The 26,134-nt window shown below is 41.2% G+C and overlaps 3 protein-coding genes and 1 pseudogene across 3 annotated transcripts; all 4 read right to left on the minus strand.

The window, feature by feature from the left end:
- Positions 1 to 1,051: 1,051 nt before the first annotated feature.
- LOC125314861 lies at positions 1,052 to 3,893 on the minus strand (annotated as a pseudogene).
- A 366-nt stretch (positions 3,894 to 4,259) lies between these two features.
- LOC125314862 (disease resistance protein RPM1-like) lies at positions 4,260 to 6,262 on the minus strand. Its single transcript, XM_048278103.1, has 5 exons — positions 6,105 to 6,262; positions 5,781 to 5,916; positions 5,116 to 5,693; positions 4,586 to 4,662; positions 4,260 to 4,534 (listed from the first exon to the last, which is right to left on the minus strand). Exons 1-5 carry the CDS (start codon positions 6,260 to 6,262, stop codon positions 4,260 to 4,262), a joined length of 1,224 nt encoding a protein of 407 aa, XP_048134060.1.
- Positions 6,263 to 17,559: 11,297 nt separating this feature from the next.
- LOC115734065 (disease resistance protein RPM1-like) lies at positions 17,560 to 20,456 on the minus strand. The gene has a single exon (XM_030664652.2). It carries the CDS (start codon positions 20,454 to 20,456, stop codon positions 17,592 to 17,594), a length of 2,865 nt encoding a protein of 954 aa, XP_030520512.2. The 3' UTR covers positions 17,560 to 17,591.
- A 3,968-nt stretch (positions 20,457 to 24,424) lies between these two features.
- LOC125314867 (serine/threonine-protein kinase CDG1-like) lies at positions 24,425 to 25,224 on the minus strand. The gene is made up of 4 exons (XM_048278116.1): positions 25,024 to 25,224; positions 24,834 to 24,907; positions 24,577 to 24,724; positions 24,425 to 24,451 (listed from the first exon to the last, which is right to left on the minus strand). Exons 1-4 carry the CDS (start codon positions 25,222 to 25,224, stop codon positions 24,425 to 24,427), a joined length of 450 nt encoding a protein of 149 aa, XP_048134073.1.
- Between the last annotated feature and the right edge of the window lie 910 nt (positions 25,225 to 26,134).

The following is a 26,134-nucleotide window of genomic DNA, read 5'->3' on the forward strand; positions in this document are numbered from 1 at the left end:
CGGGGGGCTTTTATGGAGAAAGTCAAGTGTGTCCTCCGGTCGAATTTGCAGAAAGACATATATTCCTACCGAATTACGGCAAAAACGACAATAATAATAATAATAATAATAATAATAATAATAATAATAATAAATCTCAATCTTTCAGCCGCAATACATGCTGCTATTACAAAACACTGACATTATTAGGATATTTAAATATCAAATTATGCTTTCATTTAATAACTTAAACTCGCGGTATCAGAGCAGAATGTTCGAGATCAAATTATTCGGTTCCGTTATTTATACTTTCCTAATTATATATTTTCATGCTCAGTTTTAAGCCATTTACCAGTTTATGCTTTTAGAACAGCTGACTGTAGTACAACAAAATCTGTTAACCTCGTCTCTTTTATTTATTTATTTATTTTCTATTGACAAAAGCTCTATGCCAAATAAAGTCGGATGCAATGATGCTCGCGAATCAATAGTTCCTTTCCAGTGGGGCCCAACATAGCCATTGATAAATGTTGCGTGGAATAAATCATGAATTGAGTGAGCACGCAAACGGATCCATAAGAATGGAAGACCTTTGCGATGCACGAGATTAGGAGAGCATCCTTTTTACTCTTCTCATTACGAAGATATTAGTAATGAATTTTTACACTCTTTTAACTTTTGTGGCTAATATGCATTCCCTTCATTTTGAGTATTCGCAACTTTTCTAATGGCAAACTTTTTGTTTGGCCTAATCTAAAGATTTTTATTAATGTGTTTTGGATGAATTTCTCCCACAACTGTATTTTCGCAGGTCCTTTTAATATGTTTCGCAGGTACTCGTGTAACCACATGTGATTTTTCGAATAGGGAAATTGTAATTCTTGTTATTTATTTAGGTCAATTAATGCAAGAAAAATCAGAAACAATCGCAATGTTCTCCAAATAAGGTAACGACAACAACGAGAAGATAGCATATTGATAAACGGAAGAAATCACAAATAAAAGCACCAGAGTATTTCCTCTTCTTTCCCTCGGGGATCAATAGACGGAGCAAGGGGAGTGGCGGAGGGGCTCATCTCGTCACCCCACCCTGGATGACATTATAGGAATCGAGGCTGAGATCAAGTTTCTCCCAGCGATCCCCTTTCTGCCAGAAGAAGCGAACTTCTGGGTTACGTCCCATCACCTCCTCGTAGCACTCTTGCAGAATACCCTCCCTCGGTCTGCTTCTGCTGTTCGGATAGAACGCAAGAGCAAATTCTTCTGGCATCTCAACGAATTCGAGCTCCTCCAGGTTCGCGAGGCCGCGGATGACAACCAGTAACGATTGCCAGTCCAAGTGCCTGCATCCGGCAATGACGAGACTCTGTAGGCAAGGCATTGCCCGACCATTCATCGACACAGATCTCAGGTTTTCCAGATTGGCGAGGGCTAATTTCTTGAGCTTTCGGAACCCTCCATCTCCAAAAACCAATGTTTCCCCATCAAAGGCATTCCATAGCTCAAGCTCCAAAAGATTGGGCAAATTCTGGAGAGCAATTAGGGGGCTCGATTTCAATCTGCTCCATCCCAACTGCACTCTGGCCAGATTGTTCAGCAGAGGAAGCCAACGAGGCACCTTCTTTAGACATCCTTCGATATGTAGAGACCGAAGAAGCAGGGGAGGTGAAGACAGAAGATCCAAATCAATAACTTCAGACTCACTTTCTGCAGCCACAAATATCGATCGAAGCTTGGTCATCTTCTCGAGGAGTGGCATAGTTCCTTTGCATCGTCTGTCTTCAACTCCGTTACGCCCAGCCTCGTTAGCTGACTTAGCTCTCCCAGCTCTTGCATAATATTCTTGCTCCGACCACCTCCAGCTTTCACATAGCACAGTTTTTGCAGTGATTTTAGCGCTCCCATGCCCTCGGGAGCCGAAATTCCCTTTCTAGGACCGAAGGGTAGAGGAAATGTGAGCTCTGAATCACGGTACACCACTAGATACTGTAATTTCTTGAGCTTGGTTATCTCCACAGGCAGCTCAGAGACCAACGTCTGGTTAAGATCCAGTCTCCAGATTTTGCAGTTTCCCGATTGACCTAGGAATGATGCTCACGTTGGTCCCTCTCAAACTTAGATACTTCAAGTGGAACAGGACTAGTATTTGTCTGGGGAAGTTGTGAAGGGACGAGCCTCCCAGATCTAACACCCTTAACAGCTTAGAGCCACTTGGGACGAATTGCCCATCTGAGCTTGACGATTCTCCTACCTCAAAAATGAGCAGAGAGCGTAGACGGGGGAGGCTTAGCTGGTTCAGTACGATGTTGCCGGTGTATTGGACTGACAGACGCCGCACTCTTTTGTGCAATTCTTTTCTCTGCTCAGATGCGAACGAAACAAAGTTTTCATCCCTTAACTTAGAAAGGATGCTTTCACGCGTTAGGTCATGCACCCTACAACGCCTTGACCTTCCCCCTGAAACTGTGTCTGCATTTTGCACCAAACTCCTGTTTATAAGCTCCTTCAGGTATCTTTCAGCAACCTCCTCTTGTGTCATCCCTTCTCTTTCCTCAACAAATCCTTCTGCAATCCACAGACGGAAGAGTCTCCTACACTCAATCACATGATCCTCTGGGAATACTCCCAAGTACAAAAAGCAGCTTTTCAAGTCATAATGCAAATCACTGTAGCTCAAGCTGAGAATTTTCCTGAAAATTTGCAACCTGTCATTGCTTTCTAGTTCTGCAGCAAGGCTTCCAGTAATTATCTCCCATTCCTGGACATCTTTTGCAAAGAGGAGACCACCAATTGCCACTATGGCAAGTGGTAAACCCTCACATTTTCTCAAAATCTGTCGAGAAAGGTGTTCCAGGTGAGGAGGACAGGGTTCCCCACGGAAGGCTTTCTTGCAGAATAAGGACCATGATTCTTCTGGAGATAAGGGCTTACGGGTATAAACTTTTGATGGGTTGGATGAGACAGTAGCAATGTCAGCTATGCGAGTGGTGATTATCATTCGGCTATGGAAACTGCTATTAGGATTAGGCATTGCATGTTTTAAACCTTCTAGTGCTTCCAAGTTCCACACATCATCTAGAACAATGACGTACCTCTTTTGCTGCAGAAAGTCTTTCAGTGTCTGCTTGAGCCTCATGCTATTCATGGATTCTAAACCTTGGGGGACCGGTTGCTGAACTTCTCCATGTAGTTGTGCAATTATGTCCCTCAAGATATTGTGAATATCGTAAGACTGTGAGACACTGATCCATGCATGGCTTTGAAAGTAGGCTTTTACTCGGCGATCGTCATACTCTTTTGGCCAGAGTGGTCTTCCCTGAACCCCCCATCCCTAAGATCGATATAACTTCAAGTCTGGGTTCTCCATCAACAAGCCATTTAATAAGCTTTTCTCTTGGCTCGTCAATCCCCACCAGTTCACCTTCCTCGACTGGAAAAGCGTCCTCCCTGAGATGGTGCCAAGAGGTGCCTCTGGTGGATGCGCGTGCCCTTTCCTCTGTGCAATATGACTTGAAATGGTATTGCTGATGCCCTTCGGCAATGCTCCTGACTCTTGACTTGATATCAGCTATATTGGAGGAGATATGATGCCGTGCTTTCAAGTTCTTTATAGATGAATTGATCTTGTGACAGCACCTCATGAACCCATGTCCGTGATCTCTTGCCAAGTTGAGCATGAATTCATCCAGAATATCCTCTACATCGTATGCAACATCTCTGACCTGTTTCACCCATACCTTCAACTCAGGGTCATCTTCTTGCAATGACTCAGCACTTGCTAAGAAGGCCTTCATGCGCTCAAATTCATCTCTGATGAGTACAATTTCTCCACGTACCCCTTTCAATAGTTTCACCTCTTTCTCGACTAACATAGAAAGCTTCTCAACCAAACATGACACCACGGATTCTGCCATTTCTCTTGCTCACTGAACTCACGAGATCAAAACTCAGACAAGAAGGAAACAGGGTATAGCAGTTGGCTGGTACTGTTTGAGACCATAAGAAAGCACCCTTTGAATGAACATCGACATAGGCTTTGAGTTCGTCTATTAGGCATCAATATGACGCATCCAATATGGTTATTCCATACTTGATAGCGAAGCAAACTGCCAAGCAAAGCATTTGAAGAAAGGGCCCTAAACTAAAGGAATTGGAGCTTCCTTTGGTTTGCTCTTCGGGGTAAGGAATATAGGCTAGCTTTACCCCATTGGCAGATTTTTATCTTGCATTGTTCCATTGATAGTTCCTGCCAACAACAGCATTTGTCCTTCATGGTCAAGTCACAAGCCAGTCAGCATTTGTCTTTCTTCAGGTCCGTTACACCCAGCCTCCTTAGTTGATTTAGCTCTCCCAGCTCTTGCATTGCATTCTTGCTCCGACCACCTCCAGCTTTCACATAGCACAGTTTTTGCAGTGATTTTAGCGCTCCCATGTCCTCGCCGAAAATCCCTTTCTAGGACCGAAGGGTAGAGGAAATGCGAGCTCTGAATCACACCAACAGATTCTGTAATTTCGTGAGCTTGGTTATCTCCACAGGCAGCGCAGAGACCAACGTCTGCTTAAGATCCAGAGTCTCCAGATTTTGGAGTTAAGGGATGATCTGCACTTGCGTCCCTCTCAAACTTAGATACTTCAAGTGGCACAGAACCGGCATTGGTCGGGGGAACTTGTGAAGGGATGAGCCTGTCAGATCTAACACCCTCAGCAGCTTAGAGCCACTTGGGACGAATTGCTCATCTGAGCTAGACCATTTCCCTAACACAAAAACGAGCAGAGAGCATAGGCTGGGGAGGCTTAGCTGGTTTAGTGCGTTGTTGCAGGTGTATTGGACTGACAGACGCCGGACTCTTTCTTGCAATTCTTTTTTCTGCTCAGATGCAAACGAAATGAAGTTTTCATCCCTTAACTTAGAAAGGATACTTTCACGCATTAGGTCATGTATCCTACAACGTCTTAGCCTTCCGTGTAAAATTGTCTCTGCAATTTGCACCAAACTCCTGTTTATAAGCTCCTTCAGGTATCTTTCAGCAACCTCCTCTTGTGTCATCCCTTCTCTTTCCTCAACAAATCCTTCTCCACAGACGGATGAGTCTACTACACTCAATCACATGATCCTCTGGAAATACTCCCAATTACAAAAAGCAGCTTTTCAAGTTATCATGCAAATCATTGTAGCTCAAGCTGAGAATTCTCCCGAAAATTTTCATCCTGCCATCGCTTTCTAGTTCTGCAGCAAGGCTGCGAGTAATCATCTCCCATTCTTGGACATCTTTTGCAAAGAGAAGACCACCAATTGCCACTATGGCAAGAGGTAAACCCTCGCATTCTTTTAAAATCTGCCGAGAAAGGTGTTCTAGGTGAGGAGGACAGGGTTTCCCACGGAAGACTTTCTTGCAGAATAAGGACCATGATTCATCTGGAGATAAGGGCTTACGAGAATGAACTTTTGATGGGTGGGATGAGACAGTAGCAATGTCAGCTTTGCGAGTAGTGATTATTATTCGGCTACAGGAGCTGTTATTAGGCAATGCATTTTTTATACCTTCTAGTGCTTGCAAGTTCCATACATCATCTAGAACAACGATGTAACTTCTTTGCTGCAGAAAGTCTTTCAGTATCTGCTTGAGGCTCGCGATACTCATGGATTCTAGAGCTTGAGGAACCGGTTGCTGAATTTCTCCATGTCGTTGTGCAATTATGTCCCTCAAGATATTCTGAATATTATAAGTCTGTGGGACACTGATCCATGCATGGCTTTGGAAGTAGGCTTTCACTTGGCAATCGTCGTAGACTCATTTTACCAAAGTGGTCTTCCCTGAACCCCCCATTGACACAACTTCAAGTCCGAGTTCTCCATCAACAAGCCACTTAATAAGCTCCTCTCTTGACTTGTCAATCCCCACCAGTTCACCTTCCTCGACTTGAAAAGCATACTCCCTGAGATCGGGCCATGAGGTGCCTCTGGTGGATGCACTTACACTTTGCTTTGGTAATATCACTTGAAATGGTATCGCCGATGCCCTTCTCTTATGCTGCTGACTCTTGATTTGATATAAGCTATTTTGGAGGAAATATGATGGCGTGCTTTCAAGTTCTTTATGGATGACTTGATCTTGTGAAAGTACCTGATGAACCCATGTCCGTGATCTCTTGCCGAGTTGAGCATGAATTCATCCAGAATATCCTCTACATCGTATGTAACATCTCTGACCTGTTTCGCCCACACCTTCAACTCAGGGTCATCTTCTTGCGATGACTGGGCACTTGCTAAGAAGGCCTTCATGCGCTCAAATTCATCTCTGATGAGTTCTATTTATCAACGTACCCCTTTCAATAATAGTTTCACGTCTTTCTCAACGATCATAGCAAGCTTCTCAACCAAACAGGACACTGCGAATTCTGCCATTTCTCTTCCTCACTGATCTCACGAGATCAAAACTTAGCGAAGAAGGAAATAGGTATGGCGGTTTGCAAGTACCTTCTGAACCAAAAGAAAGAATCCTTTAAATGAACAGCCAACTAGGGTTGAGCGCGTCTATTTGGTGAAGTATTCTCATGACTTCTGCACTTTGATGTTACAACACTGATTAGGATACTAAGCAAACTGCCAAGTTGCCCGCTGCATTTCATTGGTCCCCAGGGGGGCAAATTTTCACATTGCACTGTTGCATTGAGGGTTCCAGCCGACAAGTGGGACTTGGCAATTTGCTACTCAGTGACTGGTCTGCTCACAATCCACTCAGCAGTGGAAGCGGACGAAGACAAACGCCTCTTGAACTTTGGCCGAAACGCGCGGTGGAATTCTTCTCTGTTAACGCCATTGCCTTACTTGTAACTGCACAAAACGCCTTGTGGATGAACGATTGATCCTGAACTGAGGCATAGCGACCGACCCCTGAACCCTTGCCGCTGTGCTCCGCCTAAGTACCCCCAAAATCCACGTAATCACGGTTTGTGGAGGGCGGAGGATGGCGAACCCTGAGATGAGAAATGGATGAAGTACAAAAGTTCTAATGATCTGACACAGTTCCATGCTATCGGTTGTCCAGTTTGAAGAAGTGTTTGAACAGTTTTATAGTTAGCACGTATCTCCTCCTAAATAATTAAAATCAGCCATTAAATGTTATACTTCGATCTGACATAGTGACCAATTTAAGTCACCCCATAACCCTGGAAAATTGGAGATATTTCACGTATATTGCAGTCCGGAGGCACTCTAGTTTACAAGGAGGACTATAATGCTCACCGCGGTGTGTATTATCGCATGAGCCTGGTGCCTGCACTCTCCGGATCCATCTGCACCACTAAAACTTGTGCATCGCAATGAATTTCACACGAGGCCTACCAAGTATTATAGTCCGGAAGGACACAAGGTATATATACACTCGATCCATACAACAATTTCTGCATCTCGCTGCGACATATGCTTGGGAGGGATGTCTGAAGTATCTAAAATTGGTAATTAACCTAGAGATGATGCATAGTTACTCATTTGCAAGGAGTTACGTAGCTGAAATATTGTCAAAACAATGAGGTTTAATTTTTTTTTTTTTTGCAATGACCATATGTTTAAAAATCAATTACCTAATCAGATTATCCTCTTAACAGACATTTTGATGACTTAATCATCACAATGAATAATCTTAATTGATTGAAGCGTGCCCTCATGTAAAAATTTCAACAATGCATGTGAATAATCTTTCACAGACAAATATTCTATCTAGGCCATACATTTTTGAGTTAATACTACAAAAAACCTCAAACCGGTACATCTGTGACAAATTTACCCCAAACTGTTTTTATGACCACAAAAAACTCCAAACCGTTACACCTGTGATAAATTTGAAGCAAAATTCAATATGGCTATAGTATAAATGTCACGAACAAATTGATAATTGTATTAAAATTGAAATTAGAATAGTACCATCACGGATCCGAACAAAAATTGAATTGCAATAACTGTATTGGAAAGAAATGGAATCGATACAAATAATACCGAGGCCCGTGTTCGACACGGTTTCCTTAAAATAGATTCGTCCCCTCTAGTACGTGCTCGAGGTTTCGCAAACATCTGTCTCCCGGGATACAACGGCTGGTAGCGAAGAAGCAACCACAACACTTCAAGGCTTCGGCGAACCCGAACAAAGCGGAACCGAACACTATCGAAAACAATGCAAATGCTGAGAATAGAAAAAGAGAGAGAGGATTTTGCGACGAGTAAAAAATTTTGGATGGGAAGCCACCTACTTCTAGGGTCAGCGGGGGACATTTCGGAGATTGAATTATGACGGCCAATTAAATCTGCCGTTATTATGTAACAACAGAATCAATTCAGCAGCCGTTTCAACATTAAACTGCTAATGAATTATAACGGCTGATTAAATCTGCAGTTATAATATTGATTTCGTAACGGTAATGCCATTAATCCGTCGTTATAATATCGATTTCGGCAACCGTTACAAAAAATTATAACAATTTGAGTTGGAAAAATAAATCGGAAGGCAAAATTGGGCTTTTTGCGAGGCCCACCTCTCGGTCTTGCATTCGTCTACGTAGGTCGTGCGCTCGCGCCCAAGTTTCAGCTCGTTAGGCCTCCATCGAGGCCCGAGATTTGCACCCCCCTGCGCCTGTGCGCGAGGCATAGTACTTGTGTTATGACAGTTACCACTCAAAAGGAGGGTAACTATCTATAAAGCACTCTAAAGCCTTCTTTCTTTTCAATGTGGGACTAGTGTTTTTCCACTTCTCACTTCCAACTCAAGGGTGTTCTTTGAGCATCAATTTCTCATTCATCCACCCTTCATTTTGTCCCATATTTTCAACAATGCCTCACATGAATGAAAATTGTTTTAGTTTTGACTCTGTGATAGTGTTCAACAATTGAAACTCGCATAGGATAGGTAGGTGTTACCCTTTGAACCTTCCCTTATGAAAATGTATTTACTTTACTAGCTGTCCAGTAGACATGATGTCCTTAAGCTGTCCCGCTTTCTCATGTAAATGAACCATACACTTCACACGAGAATCATCTAAACGTTTGTTCGGTTCTCATGATTATGTTCGTTTTGGCCATGAACATCAACCTGGTTCTGCGAGAGTTTCTAAAGAATTTAGCCCTAAATAATTCTCCTTTGAAGCGGCCCCACTTCTCTCTCACATAGGTGATTACTTAATTTTGAGTAATTTGTTTACTCCACTTAAGAATCATTAAAGCAAAAAATTGCTATCATTTTCCTTATAATATCACCGATATTTTATAGGAATGATTTTAGGGATAAACCCCCACAGTGACATCACTAAGCTTATATAATTAGGTTGTCCCTTTGAACGTAGATATTGGGATCTCCAATCAACTAGGTTGGGTTTCCTTTATATCAACTTATTCTTTCATGGGCTTCAATCCCATTCCTCTTGTCGATTTTTCAACTAACTCTCTATTTAACCCTTTGGTTAGCGGATCCGCAATATTATCCTTTGACTTTACGTAGTCAATAGAGATAATTCCAGTTGAGAGTAGTTGTCTAATGGTATTATGTCTACGACGTATATGTCTAGACTTACCATTATACATGTTACTCTGTGCTCTTCCAATCGCAGATTGATCGTCACAATGTATACAGATTGGTGGCACGGGTTTTGCCATTTTGGAATATCCTCTAAGAAATGGCGTAGCCATTCAGCCTCTTCACCATATTTATCCAAAGCTATAAATTCAGATTCCATTGTGGATCCGGCTATAACAGTTTGTTTACGGGATTTCCAAGATACAACTGCTCCTGCTAATGTGAATATATATCCACTAGTAGATTTTAAGTCTTTTATATCGGATATCCAGTTCGCATCACTATATCCTTCTAGAACAGTTGGGTATCCGGTATAATGCGTGCCATGATTCCGAGTATACCGTAAGTACCTAAGTACTCTCACTATTGCTTTCCAGTGATCGGCACTCGGATTGCTTGTATATCTACTCAATCTACTAACCGTATAGGCAATATCTGGTCTAGTACAACTCATTAAGTACATTAGACTTCCAATAACTCTAGAGTACTCTACTTGAGAAATACCCTCTCCTCTATTCTTGGACAGATGAAGACTATTGTCTAATGGTGTTCTAGCAATACCAGAATCATTCATGTTGAATTTTCCAAGAATCTTGTCCACATAGTGTGACTGGTTTAAAATAAGACCTTCTGACGTTTTTGTGATTTTAATTCCTAAAATCACGTCAGCAAGTCCAATATCTTTCATGTCAAATCTTGAATTCAACATATTCTTGGTAGATTTGATCGTTTTGTCATCACTACCAACAATGAGTAGGTCATCTACATAAAGACACAAAATGACATAGCCATTTTCTGTCTCTTTAATGTAGACACATTTATCACATTCATTGATCTTAAATCCATTGGTAATCATTGCATAATCAAACTTTTCATGCCATTGCTTTGGCGCTTGTTTTAAGCCATACAATGATTTCACCAATTTACGGACTTTCTTTTCTTGCCCTAGAACCGTAAAACCCTCAGGTTGTTTCATGTAGATTTCTTCATCCAAATCACCATTTAGGAAAGCTGTTTTTACATCCATTTGATGTACTTCTAGATTTCGCAATGCTGCAATTGCAAGTATCATCCTGATGGAGTTTATTCTCGTCACTGGAGAATAAGTATCAAAGTAATCTAAGCCTTCTCGTTGTCCGTACCCTTTGATTACAAGTCTGGCTTTATACTTATCAATGAAGCCATCTGGTTTCATTTTCCTTTTAAAAATCCATTTAGACCCTAAAGGTTTACAACCAGGAGGAAGATCCACTAGCTCCAAAGTATGATTCTGCAAAATAGAATCAACTTCACTTTTTATTGCTTCTTTCCTTAGAGGTCCCTCGGAAGAATTCATAGCTTATGCATAGTTTAATGGTTCATTTTCTAACAAATAAGTTAGAAAATCATTTCCAAATGATTTTTCCACTCTTGCTCTTTTGCTACGTCTGGGTTCTAGTTCATGATCTAAATCATGACTTTTTCCATTCATAGTTTCATTCGTTCGTTTAGACGAACTTGATCCATCATTGGATTTGCAAGGAAATACATCTTCAAAGAATGATGCATTCCTAGATTCCATGATCGTATTCTTGTGTATATCTGGAATTTTCTATTCATATACAAGAAATCGATATGCATTATCGTTATGTGCATAGCCTATAAAGATCCAGTCCACCGTTTTAGAACCTATCTTTATTTTCTTTGGTGTTGGAACAACCACTTTTACAAGACACCCCTACACTCGTAAGTATTTGTAGGATGGTCTCCTACCTTTCCATAGCTCATAAGGGGTTTTATCCTCTTTCTTTCGAGGTACCTTATTTAAAAGGTAATTGCTTGACAAAATAGCTTCACCCCACATATTTTGAGGTAAACCCGAACTCAGTAATAACGCATTAATCATTTCTTTCAATGTACGATTTTTACGTTCAGCAACACCATTTGATTGAGGTGAGTATGGTGCAGTTACTTCATGTATAATTTCGTGTTGTACACAGAATTCACCAATTGGTACTCCGTACTCACCACCTCTATCACTTCTTAATCTTTTAATTTTCTTGTTAAGTTGATTTTGAACTTCATTCTTATAGAGAACAAATTTCTCTAAGGCTTCATCTTTGCTTTTAAGCAAATACACATAGCAGTATTTCGTGCTATCATCGATAAAAGTAATAAAGTATTTATTATCACCTCTTGTTTGCATGAATTTCAAATCGCAAACATCACTATGAATTAATTCAAGGGGTTCGGTGTTTCTTTCAATTGTTTGAAACAATGATCTAGTTAATTTTGCCTCAACACAAATTTCATATTTATGTTTTGAATCAATTTGGAATGAGGGTATATGTTCCAAGTTAATTAATCTACGCAATGTATCATAATTAATGTGTCCTAGTTTACCACGCCATAAATTGGAAGACTCAAGCGGATAAATGGAACGCTTATTATCTTTATTGATAATTGTCATTACATTGAGCTTAAAAAGCCCATCAGTTACATATCCCTTCCCCACATACATTCCAGATTTAGACAAAATAACTTTGTCTGACTCGAACACCATACGAAATCCATGCTTGTTCAACAGAGACCTAGAGACCAGGTTCTTTCGAATTTCCGGCACATATAGGACATTGTTTAAAGTCAACTCTTTTTCAGATGTCATCTTCAGCAATACCTTCCCTTGGCCTTCGACAGCAGAAGAGGCAGAGTTTCCCATGAAAACTTTCTCCCCAATAATTGGTTCGAGAGTTGTGAACAGGTCCTTATTGGAGCATACGTGCCTAGTGGCACCAGTGTCAATCCACCATTCTTTCGGATTGGACCCAACCAAGTTCACTTTAGAAACCATTGCAGAGAGGTTTATGTTTGACACGTCTTAAGCGATGTCATTCACCATATTTGTCTCATAACTCTTCTTCTTTGGAAATATGCAATCCACGGATCTATGACCCATCTTGCCACGGTTGAAGCATTTTCCTTGAAACTTGTTCTTGAAAACTCCTCCTTTTGGTCCCAACTTTGACTTGGCAATCTTCTTGTTCTTGGGGCCATGCCTGTGCTCCACAACATTCGCTTTAGCCGTAGTAGGATTGAACCATTTGCGTTCGGAACCTATGTTATCTTCTTCGATTCGAAGTCTAACAATTAGCTCATCTAGGTTCATTTCCTTTCGCTTGTGCTTGAGGTAGTTCTTGAAATCCTTCCACCCGGGAGGTAGCTTCTCAATAATAGAAGCTACTTGAAAGGTTTCACTCAAGATCATGCCTTCAGCCTAAATCTCATGCAAGATCACTTGAATTTCTTGCACTTGACTGATCACGATCTTAGAATCCACCATCTTATAATCAAGGAATCGACCGACAACAAATTTCTTTGCTCCAGCATCCTCTGTTTTATATTTCCGGTCCAAGGATTCCCATAACTCCTTTGCTGTTTTTATTGCACAATAGACATTGTACAACGAGTCATGTAAACCGTTCATGACATAGTTCCTACATAGGAAATCAAGTGCTTCTAGGCCTCAACAGCGTTGAAGGCTTGCTTATCCGTTTGTCCCTCGGGTAGCTTAGGAGCTTCCTCGGTCAAGAATCTCGCAAGATTCAAGGTTGTTAAGTAAAACAGCATCTTTTGCTGCCACCTTTTAAAGTTCGATTCGTTGAACTTTTCAAGTTTCTCACCATGGTGGACAGAAACCGCAGCAGGGGCGTAAGATGATCCGAGCGGTTGGACAGGCAAGGCAGAGACAGTACTTTGGTTGATGTTGTCAGCGAGCACATCAACAACTTCGTTTCCAGTAGCCATTTGAATTTCAAGTACGAGTCTGTTTTAAGATTGAAGCAAAATTCAATATGGCTATAGTATAAATGTCGTGAACAAATTGATAATTGTATTAAAATTGAAATTAGAATAGTACCATCACAGATCTGAACAAAAGTTGAATTGCAATAACAATATTGGAAAGAAATGGAATCGATACAAATAATACCGAGGCCTGTGTTCGACACGGTTTCCTTAAAACAGATTCGTCCCCTCTAGTACGTGCTCGAGGTTTTGCAAATGTCTGTCTCCCGGGATACAACGGCTGGTAGCGAAGAAGCAAGCACAACACTTCAAGGCTTCGGCGAACCCGAACAAAGCGGAACCGAACACTATCGAAAACAATGCAAATGCTGAGAATAGAAAAAGAGAGAAAGGATTTTGCGACGAGTAAAAAATTTTGGATGGGAAGCCACCTACTTCTAGGGTCAGGCGGGGACGTTTCGGAAATTGAATTATGACGGCCAATTAAATCTGCCGTTATAATATTGATTTCGTAACGGCAATGCCATTTCGGCAACCGTTACATGTAACAATTTGAGTTGGAAAAATAAATCGGGCTTTTCGCGAGGTCCACCTCTCGGTCTTGCATTCGTCTACGCAGGTCGTGCGCTCGCGCCCAAGTTTCAGCTCGTTAGGCCTCCGTCGGGGCCTGGGATTTGCACCCCTCCCGCGCCTGTGCGCGAGGCATAGTACTTGTGTTGTGACAGTTACCACTCAAAAGGAGGGTAACTATCTATAAAGCACTCTAAAGCCTTCTTTCTTTTCAATGTGGGACTAGTGTTTTTCCACTTCCCACTTCCAACTCAAGGGTGTTCTTTGAGCATCAATTTCTCATTCATCCACCCTTCAATTTGTCCCATATTTCCAACAAAATTTACCTTCCTTTAGTTTCCATTAAATTTTACCATCAAATTGTTGAGTCGAATGACACGTGGCAATTGACGGGGTATACATGTTTGAGATTTTTACCCTATGTTTGTCATATGTTTATTAGTTTGGAATTTTTCGTGGTATTAACCCAATTTAACGGAAATGAATGGGAGTAAATTTATCACATGTGTATCGGTTTGGAGTTTTTGATGGTAAAAAAATATTTTGGGGTAAATTTATCACATGTGTACTAGTTTAAGATTTTTTGTGGTATTAATCCTATAATTTTTTACATAAAGTAGTATTGCGAAGGCACTGTTTAGTCCCTTAAGATCATTTGTTTTTCCAATTAATTCCCTCCATGTTCCTTGTCGATATGCTACAATAAGTACAAATATTAAGTAAGAGACAACATAGCATATGAGGAAGATGAAATAAACATCAAATTAGACATATGACATCGCATTCATGGATCATGGCCAAAGGTGAAGATATCCACAAATGGATGGATTCGACGGTCCCGATGCCATGATGATGTATTATTGGGTCTATTTGGTTTATTGACTCACTAATTCATTGGGAATAGTTCCATGCCACACACACACAAACACACGAGGAGGAAAGTGTCAAAAAAAGTTCTAAACCTATTATATTGAAGCCAATTCAACCTTAAATCTTTTTTTTTTTTTTTTGCGTCAATTCGGTTCAAAACCTTTTGCATTGGTGCCAATTCAATCAGAAAATTTTTATTGGTATCAATTGAGTCATAAACTTATTAGATTTGTGCCAATTTAGTCCTAAGCTTTTTGTTTTTATACCAATTTAGTCAATTTTGATCGAAAATTACTGACGTGGACGTCGGTTATCCTATGTTGAGCGGCTAGCGTTGACGTAGATTTTTTTAATATTATTCTAATAATTAAATAACTTTTAAAAAAGTATTACAAATATTAAAAATAATTAAATATAATATTAAATTTTTCATGTCGGCGCCAGCCATGTTACGTAGGACAATCGACGTCCACGTCGGCGATTTCCGATCAAAATTGATCGTATTAATTCAATTAGTATAAATGCAAAAAGTCTTAGGACTAAATTGGCACCAGTGCAAAAGGTTTAAGATTAAATTAATACCAACAAAAGGTTTACGATTGAATTGCTACCAATTAAAGGTTTTGAACTGAATTTGCAAAAAAAAAAAAAGTTTATGACTGAATTGGCACCAATGCAATAGATTTAAGACTTTTTTGACACTTTTCTCGTCAAAATGTGAACCTAAATCCCACAAAACAATAAGAACTCACACACACCAAAACCAAAGTTATATTATTCCTATGTTGGAACTAGGAAAAGGCAAAACATTATGGACGACAAATAAAAGAACTTAAATCAAATGGACGATGATGTTTTTATTTTGTGCTGGTCGGTCTGTTCACGCGAATACAATGTGGTCAAAGTTCACGTCATCTAAATTAGTTTCATTTTCCCGTAGTTACCATGAACTTTGTTTGAAAATGCTAGACTTATACTGGTTTACAAAATTGATTTACCGAGGGAGTATTTAAGGGTTTTGACGGTCTAACATACCGCTTAGTAAACTACTTTGGTAAATATGCACACAGCATATAGCGCACGCAGCATGACTTATACAATAAGATAGTATAGAACCGGATCGGACCAAAAAAAAAAGTCACAACCAGTCAACAGTGGACGCGTATGGGTAATTCTCCTACTAAGGAACATAAGGAGAACAAATACCCACCAAGATTTATGTTTGGTACGACCTGCAGTTATTGAGTGGCCACATGAGTCTGCCCCTTCTTTTGTGGAGAATCGGTGCCTTTGTGCCAATGATGGATGGTTATTGGATGATGAACTCAGGAAATTACAGTCTCCTTCACTTGGAGTTCAAGCCGATAAAGAGCTGGTTTAATATCATTTGCGTAATCTAAGGCAAACCAATAGACACACCGGATGCTCCCAGAGGGTTTCTGATAGAATTGTTAGCCGAACAATTTAGAAAATTAAATCTTCAGAGAATGTGGGGACGTTTTTCTTGTACCTTATCGAGCTACTCGGTGGAGAAACAATGTGACGACATTTCGACATTGGGCATGGACAAGACACTAGAGGATGCCTCGCGGAGCGAATATATTCTACTGAAAATGATGGCAAAATTGTGGAGAGGGGGAAGAATTTGCTACTAAGGATGCAATCTTGAAGTCCGAGTTTACTAAATTCTCTAAGTACATCCGAATGATTTGAAATAAACTAAAAGGTTTTAGAAGTCAATTTCGCTACTCTGTCACATGGCTGTCTTTACTTACATAAAAGAAAATAGGAGAACTGAAACAGGGGCCTTTTGTGGAGAAAGTGAAGTGAGTCCCCTATTCGAATTTGCAGAAAGACATATACTCCTATTGAAATATGGCAAAAACGACAATAATAATAATAATAATAATAATAATACAAATAAATCCCGATCTTTCAGCCGCAATACATGCTGCTATTATAAAACACTGACATTATTAGGACATTTAAATATTAAATTATACTTTCATCTAATAACTTAAGCTTGCGGTATCGGAGCAGAAGGTTCGAGATCAAATCTATCCGGTTCCATTATTTATACCTCCTTAGTTATATATTTTCATGCTCGGTTCTAAGTCATCTATTAGTTTATGCTCTTAGAATAGCTGGCTGTAATCTTACAAAATCTTTCCATCTCGTCTTTTTTATTATTATTATTATTTTCTATTGACAAAAACTATATGCCAAATAAAGTCAGATCTAATGATGCTCGCGAATCAATAGTTCCTTTCCAGTGGGGCCCAACATAGTCATTGATAAATGTTGTGTGGAATAAATCATGAATTGAGAGAGTGCGCAAATGGATCCATAAGAATAGAAGACCTTTGCAATGCACGAGATTAGAACAGCATCCCGAAGATATTAGTAATGAATATTACACGCTTTACTTTTGTGGCTAATCTGCATTCCCTTCATTTTGAGTATTTGCAGCTTTTCTAATGACAAACTTTAAGTTTTGCCTAATCTAAAGATTTTCATTAATGCGTTTCAGATTAATGCCTCCCATATCTGTATTTTTGCAGGTCCTTTGACATGTTTCACAGGTACTTGTGTACCCACGTGTGATTTTTCCAATAGGAAAATTGTAATTCTTTGTTATTTATTTAGGTCAATGAATGCAAGAAAAATCAGAAGCAATTGCAATGATCTCCAAATAAGGTAACGACAACAACAAGAAGATAGCATATTGATAAAAGGAAGAAATCATAAATAAAAGCACCAGAGTGTTTTTCTTTTCTTTCCCTCAGGAATCAATAACGGAGCAAGGGCCCAATACATCACTCTGATCTACGAAACTTGAGGAAGAACCTCAACGCGGCTCGTCGCCCTACCCTGGATGACATTATGGGAATCGAGGCTTAGATCAAATCGCTCCCATTGATCCTCTACGCACCAGAGGAAGTAAACTTCTGGGTTACGTTCCATCACCTCATCGTAGCACTCTTGCAGAATACCCTCCCTCGTTCTGCTACTGCTGTACGGATAGAACGCAAGAGCAAATTCTTCTGGCATCTCAAAGAATTGGAGCTCCTTGAGGTTCGCGAGGCCGCGGATGACAACCAGTAACGATTGCCAGTCCAAGTGCCTGCATCCGGCAATGTCGAGACTCTGAAGGCAAGGCATTGCCTGACCATTCATTGACAAAGATCTCAGGTTTTCCAGATTGACGAGGGTTAATTTCTTGAGCTTTCGGAACCCTCCATCTCCAAAATCCAATGTTTCCCCATCAAAGGCATTCCATAGCTCAAGCACCAAAAGATTGGGCAAATTCTGGAGAGCAATTAGGGGGCTCGATTTCAATCTGCTCCATCCCAACTGCAATCTGGTCAGTTTGTTCAGCAGAGGAAGCCATTGAGGCACCTTCTTTAGACATCCTTCGATATATAGAGACCGAAGAAGCAGGGGAGGTGAAGACAGAAGATCCAAATCAATAACTTCAGACTCACTTTCTGCAGTCACATCTAGCGATCGAAGCTTGGTCATCTTCTCGAGGGAGTGGCATAGTTCCTTTGCATCGTCTGTCTTCAGGTCTGTTACGCCCAGCCTCCTTAGCTGACTTAGCTCACCCAGCTCTTGCATTGCATTCTTGCTCCGACCACCTCCAGCTTTCACACAGGACAGTTTTTGCAGTGATTTTAGCGCTCCCATGCCCTCGGGAGCCGAAATTCCCTTTCTGGGACCGAAGGGTTGAGGAAATGTGAACTCTGAAACACGGTACGCCACCAGATACTGTAATTTCGTGAGTTTGGTTATCTCCACAGGCAGCTCAGAGACCAACGTCTGTTGAAGATCCAGAGTCTCCAGATTTTGGAGTTTCCCAATTGACCTAGGAATGATGCTCACGTTGGTCCCTCTCAAACTTAGATACTTCAAGTGGAACAGGACTAGTATTTGTCTGGGGAAGTTGTGAAGGGACGAGCCTCCCAGATCTAACACCCTCAGCAGCTTAGAGCCACTTGGGACGAGTTGCTCATCTGTGGTTGACGATTCTCCAAACTCAAAAATGAGCAGAGAGCGTAGGTGGGGGAGATTTAGCTGGTTCAGTGCGTTGTTGCAGGTGTACTGGACTGACAGACGCCGGACTCTTTCGTGCAATTCTTTTTTCCGCTCAGATGCGAACGAAATGAAGTTTTCATCCCTTAACTTAGAAAGAATACTTTGACGCATCAGGTCATGTACCCTACAACGGCTCAGCCTTCCGCCACTTGTTTCTGCAATTTGCACCAAACTCCTGTTTATAAGCTTCTTCAGGTATCTTTCAGCAACCTCCTCTTGTGTCATCCCTTCTCTTTCCTCAACAAATCCTTCTGCAACCCACAGACGGCAGAGTCTCCCACGCTCAATCACATGATCCTCTGGAAATACTCCCAAGTACAAGAAGCAGCTCTTCAAGTTATAATGCAAATCATTGTAGCTCAAGCTGAGAATTTTCCTGACAATTTGCATCCGGTCATCGCTTTCTAGTTCTTCAGGAAGGCTATGAGTAATCATCTCCCATTCTTGGTCATCTTTTTCAAAGAGAAGGCCACCAATTGCCACTATGGCAAGCGGTAAACCCTCACATTTTTTCAAAATCTGCCAAGAAAGGTGTTCTAGGTGAGGAGGACAGGGTTTCCCACGGAAGGCTTTCTTGCAGAATAAGGACCATGATTCTTCTAGAGATAAGGGCATACGGGTATAAACTTTTGACGGGTTGGATGAGCCAGTAGCAACCTCAGCCATACGAGTAGTGATTATGATTCGGCTAAACATGCTGCTATTAGGCATTGCACTTTTTATACCTTCAAGTGCTTGCAAGTTCCATACATCATCTAGAACAACGACGTACCTCTTTTGCTGCAGAAAGTCTTTCAGTATCTGCTTGAGGCTCGCGATACGCATGGATTCTAGTCCTTGAGGAACCGGTTGCTGACTTTCTCGATGTAGTTGTGCAATTATGTCCCTCAAGATACTCTGAATATCACAAGTCTGGGAGACACTGATCCATGCCTGGCTTTGGAAGTAGGCTTTCACTTGGCGATCGTCGTAGACTGTTTTTGCCAGAGTGGTCTTCCCTGAACCCCCCATCCCTAAGATCGATATAACTTCAAGTCCGGGTTCTCCATCAACAAGCCAATTAATAAGCTTTTCTCTCGGCTCGTCAATCCCCACCAGTTCACCTTCCTCGACAGGAAAAGTGTCCTCCCTGAGATCGTTCCAGGAGGTGCCTCTCGTGGGTGCGCTCGCACTTGGATCTGTGCAATATGCCTTGAAATGGAATCGCTGATGCCCTTCGGCAATGCTGCTGAATCTTGACTTGAGGTCAGCTATCTCGGAGGAGATATGATGGCGTGCTTTCAAGTTATGTATGGATGACTTGATCTTGTGAAAGTACCTCATGAACCCATGTCCGTGATCTCTTGCCAAGTTGACCATGAATTTATCCAGAATATCCTCCACATCGTATGCAACATCTCTGACCTGTTCCACCCATACCTTCAACTCAGGGTCATCTTCTTGCGACGACTCGGCATTTGCTAAGAAGGCCTTCATGCGCACAAATTCATCTTTGATTGGTACAAGTTCTCCACGTACCCCTTTCAATAGTTTCACCTCTTTCTCGACCAACGTAGAAAGCTTCCCAAGCAGCAAGGCAACTGCGGATTCTGCCATTGCTCTTGTTCACTGATCGCACTAGAGCAAAACTCACGCCAGAAGGAAATAGCTGCAGTGTCGGTGTCGGACACGCTCCTAAACGCGTTCCATGCGAGGTCAACGGCAGCGACAGGCCGGGGACACGCGTGTCGGTGAGGAAGGAGGGCAGGGATGGCACAGATCTGGAGGGTAGAGATCGGAGGAGAAGGGGAGGACCGAGGAGTTGTCTGCCTCTTAGGCCATGAAAGCGACGAGGGAGAGAGCCGGCGATCCGCGGCGAGCGCCGGAGGAGAGACGAAGCAGCCAAACCAGGGCGGTCGTCGTTCTCTTCGCGAGACAGAGAGGAGAGAGAGGTGAAGCAAAGATTTTTTTTTTTCGAAAGTAGAGAGGAGAAGGGGGTGGTGGGAGAAGACGTAAGATCAGAGAGGAAGAGAGAGCATTTTCTGACTTGTGTCTAATCAACTGTGCAGTGTACGGAGCTAGCCAGTGTAAAGCTCTGTTTTTTTCCATTTAATGCAATGTTAGGAATCCGGTTCCGAGAGAGGAAGGCAGATTTTCGGAAATCCGCAGGGCTCGCTCGGCTGAGTGCGGAAGATTTTTTCAAAAAAGTAAAAGAAGGGAGCGCGGGGGGGAGCGTGTTCTGTCTTTGGGGTCCATCAATTGTCTAGAAAACTCTTCGACCAAACTAGACTCCAGTTCAAATTACGGGACCATTAATGGTAGTTTTTTTTTCACTTTTTAAAAAATTGTAAAAATAGTAATTATATATTTAATATATAACGTATTCCTAACATATCAGAAATTTTTATTTTTTAAAAGTTACTGTTTGAGACCAAAAGAAAGAATCCTTAGTACGAACATCAAAATGGGCTCCAGCTCATCTACTCAGCGAATCCTTCATGTGACTTCTCCACTCTGATTGTACAACTATAATTGCGCTAGCTGAGCCAAGCCAACTGCCAATTAAAGCCAGCTGCAATTTCGCTGGCCCCAGTGGCAATTATTGCACTGCTGCATCGATAGACTTGGCAATTTGCGACACATGACTCGTCTACTCACTATCCAGTCAACAATGGATGCTGGAATTGTGGAACGGGGCGAGCTAAAGTGAGACTGCGAAAGTAAGGCCCAAAAAAAAAAAAAAGTGAGACTGCGAAAGTGAGCGACCCAAAAAAAAAAAAAAAAAGGACTAGCAGTTGGTATAGACATGACCGGTTTGGCCGAACCGCTGATTCCGGTTCCGATTTCGGGCCGGTTTCGGTTCCGGTTCTGAACCACCAATTCCCGAGACCAACAGCTCTTTCTTCCTAAGCCTTCTTTTTTTTTTTTATAGAAAAAACGGGTCGGAACCGGCCCGGAACCAGCGGTTCCGGGACGATTCCGGTTCTGGTTTGGAACCGTGGGCCCGGTCAACAAGCGGGTTCCGGGTCGGTCAACGGGCCGATTTCGGGCCCACGGTTCCGGATGGCCATGTCTAAGTTGGTAATTCTCCTGATCATCCTATGATGCCGAATGTATTGGTAATGCGTTTTTGGATCGATTGGACAGACAGTAAATCCAATGGAATACGAAATGGTGATGTGCTAACAACCTACGGATCGGGTCGACGACATCGGATTGAGCTCAAATTCGGTCGGCTGAAGCGAAATGACGTCTTGATCAATATTCATTGTCTTCGGCCGTGACTAACGATGGATTTTGACGATTTGAGATTGTCTCGATGAATTGTCCTATTTTTTTTTAGTATTTTCGAGATTTATTTTACTATTAATGGCAGTTTTGTAATTTTGAATTTTGATGTTTAGAATCCTACTAGGGTTAGGATTAGGATTAACGCCATATAAAAGGTGTGTTTATGACGTTTTGGAGGATGATTATTATTTTTATTATCAGATTATTCGATATTTCTCTCTTAAGCAAGGATTTACTTGTTATCTTCGTTGAACATTGTATCATCCAAGCAATTTTCTAAGTTCCAACAAAACAAAATACAGAGAACCGAGAAAACGAAGGAATTTATCGACCATGAAAAACTTCAACCTAAAACGCAGCGTGGTTAATGCTGTTGATTCCTGAAGGAAGCGTCTTGGGAACCGATTTATGTGCCAGATCTGCTCTGTTGCGGAGGATTTGGGCAGAGCAGGCCTTGAGTGAGTGCTTCCAACCTTTTTGCCTATCATTTTCTCTATACATTTGATTTCATTTGGTGTTTAAAACATTCCAGCGCAAACGGTGTTGAAAGGTCTTTGCAGCTTAAAACCTTTAAGTCTCTTTGCTAGACGAAAAGAATGAGTAGTCATCTTAGTCCAGGGAATGATGCTCCTTTATCTTTTTGTGCCTCTTATGGTAATCCTATTGTTCTGTTTTTCTTGAGCAGGACGTCCTGGGATCTCGAGTGGAGGGGAGACTCTGTAATCGCCTGATCTGACCTAAGAAAAGATTCATGCATCTGTCGATTGTGCAAAGAGACTGTTAATGTCAAAATTTGTGTCTAAAGGTTGCCTATTCATTATGCCATCGATGTGAATAATTTACTCAGAGAGAGAGAGAGAGAGAGAGAGAGATGACCATGACTCCAAACACCCACCAAACTTTATATTTGGTATGACTCTGCAGCTATTGAGTCGCCACATGAGTCTGCCACCAAAAGTGACAGCAGCTTCATCGTTCTTCAGAAATTTAGGATGCACAGGATAACACTTTTAAAAATAAATTTTTTTTACTTCAAAAACTCTTTTAAAGCAGAAAACTGTTCTGTAACGTGACTTTTAAAATGGAGATTCATTTGGTTAAAAATTTTTACTTCTGAAAAAAATTCTTGTAGTGACTTTTTACTTTTAAAGTTACTTTTCTCCTAATTTGAAAAGTTAATAAAAATTACCTCTCAACTCAAAAATTACTTCTCGCATCACTCTCTTTTCATTACACCCTCTCTCTTTTTTCGACCACGCCCAGAAAAATTATCTGTGCTTGTTGCATAAACTTTGGTTTGTGTGAATCTAAGACAGTAGATACTAGTGGCTTATGACCTCTGTCGATGCTTTTATTTTCGAATTTTTTGCTGATATCTAGAGAGAATAAAGGATGTGAATACAAGGTAAACGATTTACTTCTGCTGTTTTTACAAAAAGATTGTTTGCCTTCGATTAATAATGTAAATTAATTTGCAGAAGAGTTGGATTTGGCAACCTTCTTTTTGTGGAGAATCGGTGCCTTGGTGCTTAATGATGGATGGTTGTTGAACGAACTAAAGAAATTGCAGTTTCCTTCACTTGCTGATAAAAGACTTGTCCTGCACCTGCTTAATGCTTGCCATGTCGTTTAATTCATTTACGGAGTCCAAGGCAAAATAGTCGTCAGACCAGATGTCCTCATGGGGTATCTGACTTGCGATGACAAACCCTAATCGACGACATTTCTAGTCTCGCAGAAGTTTACACAGTGCAAAAGGGAAAAATTGCAACCCAATAAAATGATTGAATTGCTAACCGAGCAATTTTTAAGTTCAAATTATCATGACGTTTTCTTATTTAGCGAGCGACTTTAGTAGTCGATGGGAAGGCATGGACAAGACATGAGATGTTAGATCACAAAGTGACTAACATCTATTCAAATGATCGAGAAATTGTTGAGAGGGGGGAAAAAATTAGCTACTAGGGATGAATCTTGAGGTCCGAGTTAATTAAATTCTCGAGATTCATTAGAATTATTTGCTATAAACAAAACGTTTTAGAAGTCACCTTTGCTGCTGTATCTCCACAGCTGTCTTTTACTCGTGTCAAAGAAAATAGTACAACCAAAACGGAGGGCGCATGTAGCATTTGCCTGGCTATGTTTTTCATAAAAGGAAGTTATGATGTCCTCCATTCAATTTTATAAAAGAACACACATTCATAGTGAAATATGGCAAAAACTAAAACAAAATAGTTCCAATCTTGCAGCTACAATACATACTATTTGAAAATATGAGCCTGAATATTTATGTATTAAATATTATCGAGGAGTGGCTCCGCTTGCGACGCCACTCGGTAGATAAAGAACTTGTAAGGGGGGAGAAAACGGGAATATGCATAAAATGTTAGGACGAGATTAAACATTGCTCGAAAGCTTGAAGACCTGATTAATGAATGAACATTACCCACTGTCTCAGAGACTGATATGGCTCGTCCCTCTTAGGGTCAACTACCTTGCGCCCGGATATGAGTTCTAAGAGAACCATCCCAAATGCATACACATCTGTTCTTATCGAAACCGTACCATTCTCTGCATATTCTAGTGCCAAGTACCTGCAAATTTCAGCAGAAAAAAAAAATCTTAGCTTTAAACTAGAAACTAAGTCTAAAGACGCGCAACTCTTCCTCTAATAATCCACTCAAATGACAAATTAATCCTCACCCTAAAGTTCCAAGAATCCTGGTGTGCTCTGGATCATCACTTGTTTTCCACTTAGCTAGGCGAAAGTCTCCTAGCTGTGTGAAACCAGGAAGTTCGATCAGACCCAGAAACGTATGATTCACCTAGCACATTGCAAAGGCATGGATTTAATTTGGTGAATAGGAACAAACTCGAATTGGCATATAGTTACCATGGGCACGAACTCGTGCGTGAGCAATATGTTACTAGGTCGCACGTCGCGATGGATTATCGGGCCTCCGCGGCACTCTTCGTGTAGAAAGCGCAGACCTTTTGCCGTTCCGATGGCTATCGCGTGTCTCCGGTGCCACTCTAAGACACTTGTTGGATTGTCTACGAAAAAGGCACATCTGAAGATTCCTCGGGTGAACATGACTCCAATGACCCACCGAGCTTTATTTTTGTTTACGGCTCTGCAGTTGGTGAGTGGGCCCATGAGTCTGCCCCAACCAGTGGCAGCGGCTTCTTCTTCCCCCAGAGAATTTCAGCAACTCTGCTTATTGTATATACTTTGGTTTCTATGAGAATCTTAGTAGATAGACACTAGTGGCTGAAGAGCTTTTCAAGTCCTTTTCTTTTTGATTTTTTTCCATATATTTGGAGAGAATAAAGGATGTGAATAGAAGGTAGAGACTTTACTTCTACTGCGTTCACGAAAGGATGGTTTGCCTTCAATTAAGAATCCAAGTTAAGTTGCAGAAGAATTGGGTTTGGCTACCCCTTCTTTTGAGGAGAATCAGTGCCTTGTGCTAATGATGAATGGTTATTGGATGAACTAAGGAAATTACGGTCTCCTTCACTGCAAGTTCAAGCTGATAAAAGAATTGGTCCTGCTTATCACGTGGTTTACTTCATTTGCAGAATCTAAGGCAAACCAATAGACACACGAGATGCTCCCAAAGGGTTTCTGATAGAATCGTTAACCGAACAATTAAAAGATTAAATCATCAGAGAATGTGGGGATGTTTTTCTTATACCTTATCGAGCTACTCGGTGGAGAAACAATGCGATGACATTTTGACATCGGGCATGGACAAGACACTGGAGGATACCTCGCGGAGCAAATAAACTCCACCTAAATGATGGCAAAATTGTGAAGAGGGGGAAGAATTTGCAACTAGGGATGCAATCTTGAAGTCCGAGTCCACTAAATTCTCTGAATACATCTGAATTATTTGAAATAAACCAAAGGTTTTAGAAGTCAATTCTGCCGCTCTATCACATGGACTGTCTTTACTTATATAAAAGGAAATAGGGCAACTGAAACAGGGGGCTTTTGTGGA

This window comes from Rhodamnia argentea, chromosome 1 (assembly GCF_020921035.1).
Source record: "Rhodamnia argentea isolate NSW1041297 chromosome 1, ASM2092103v1, whole genome shotgun sequence".
NCBI classification, from domain to species: Eukaryota; Viridiplantae; Streptophyta; class Magnoliopsida; order Myrtales; family Myrtaceae; genus Rhodamnia; species Rhodamnia argentea.

Bases quoted from the DNA above. Each gene is read 5' to 3' on its own strand.
- LOC115734065 (XM_030664652.2), bottom strand. From the start codon at position 20,456: ATGGCAGAATCCGCAGTTGCCTTGCTGCTTGGGAAGCTTTCTACGTTG.
- LOC125314862 (XM_048278103.1), bottom strand. From the start codon at position 6,262: ATGAAGGCCTTCTTAGCAAGTGCCCAGTCATCGCAAGAAGATGACCCT. The intron at 5,917-6,104 runs GTACTTTCACAA...GCCCGATCTCAG, and splicing joins CACGGACATGGGTTCATCAG to GGAGTATGCTTTTCAAGTCG. The intron at 4,663-5,115 runs GTAATTGGGAGT...TAGATCTGACAG, and splicing joins AACTTGAAAAGCTGCTTTTT to GCTCATCCCTTCACAAGTTC.
- LOC125314867 (XM_048278116.1), bottom strand. From the start codon at position 25,224: ATGTTCACCCGAGGAATCTTCAGATGTGCCTTTTTCGTAGACAATCCA. The intron at 24,908-25,023 runs GTAACTATATGC...GGTTTCACACAG, and splicing joins CGCACGAGTTCGTGCCCATG to CTAGGAGACTTTCGCCTAGC. The intron at 24,725-24,833 runs GTGAGGATTAAT...TGAAATTTGCAG, and splicing joins AGGATTCTTGGAACTTTAGG to GTACTTGGCACTAGAATATG.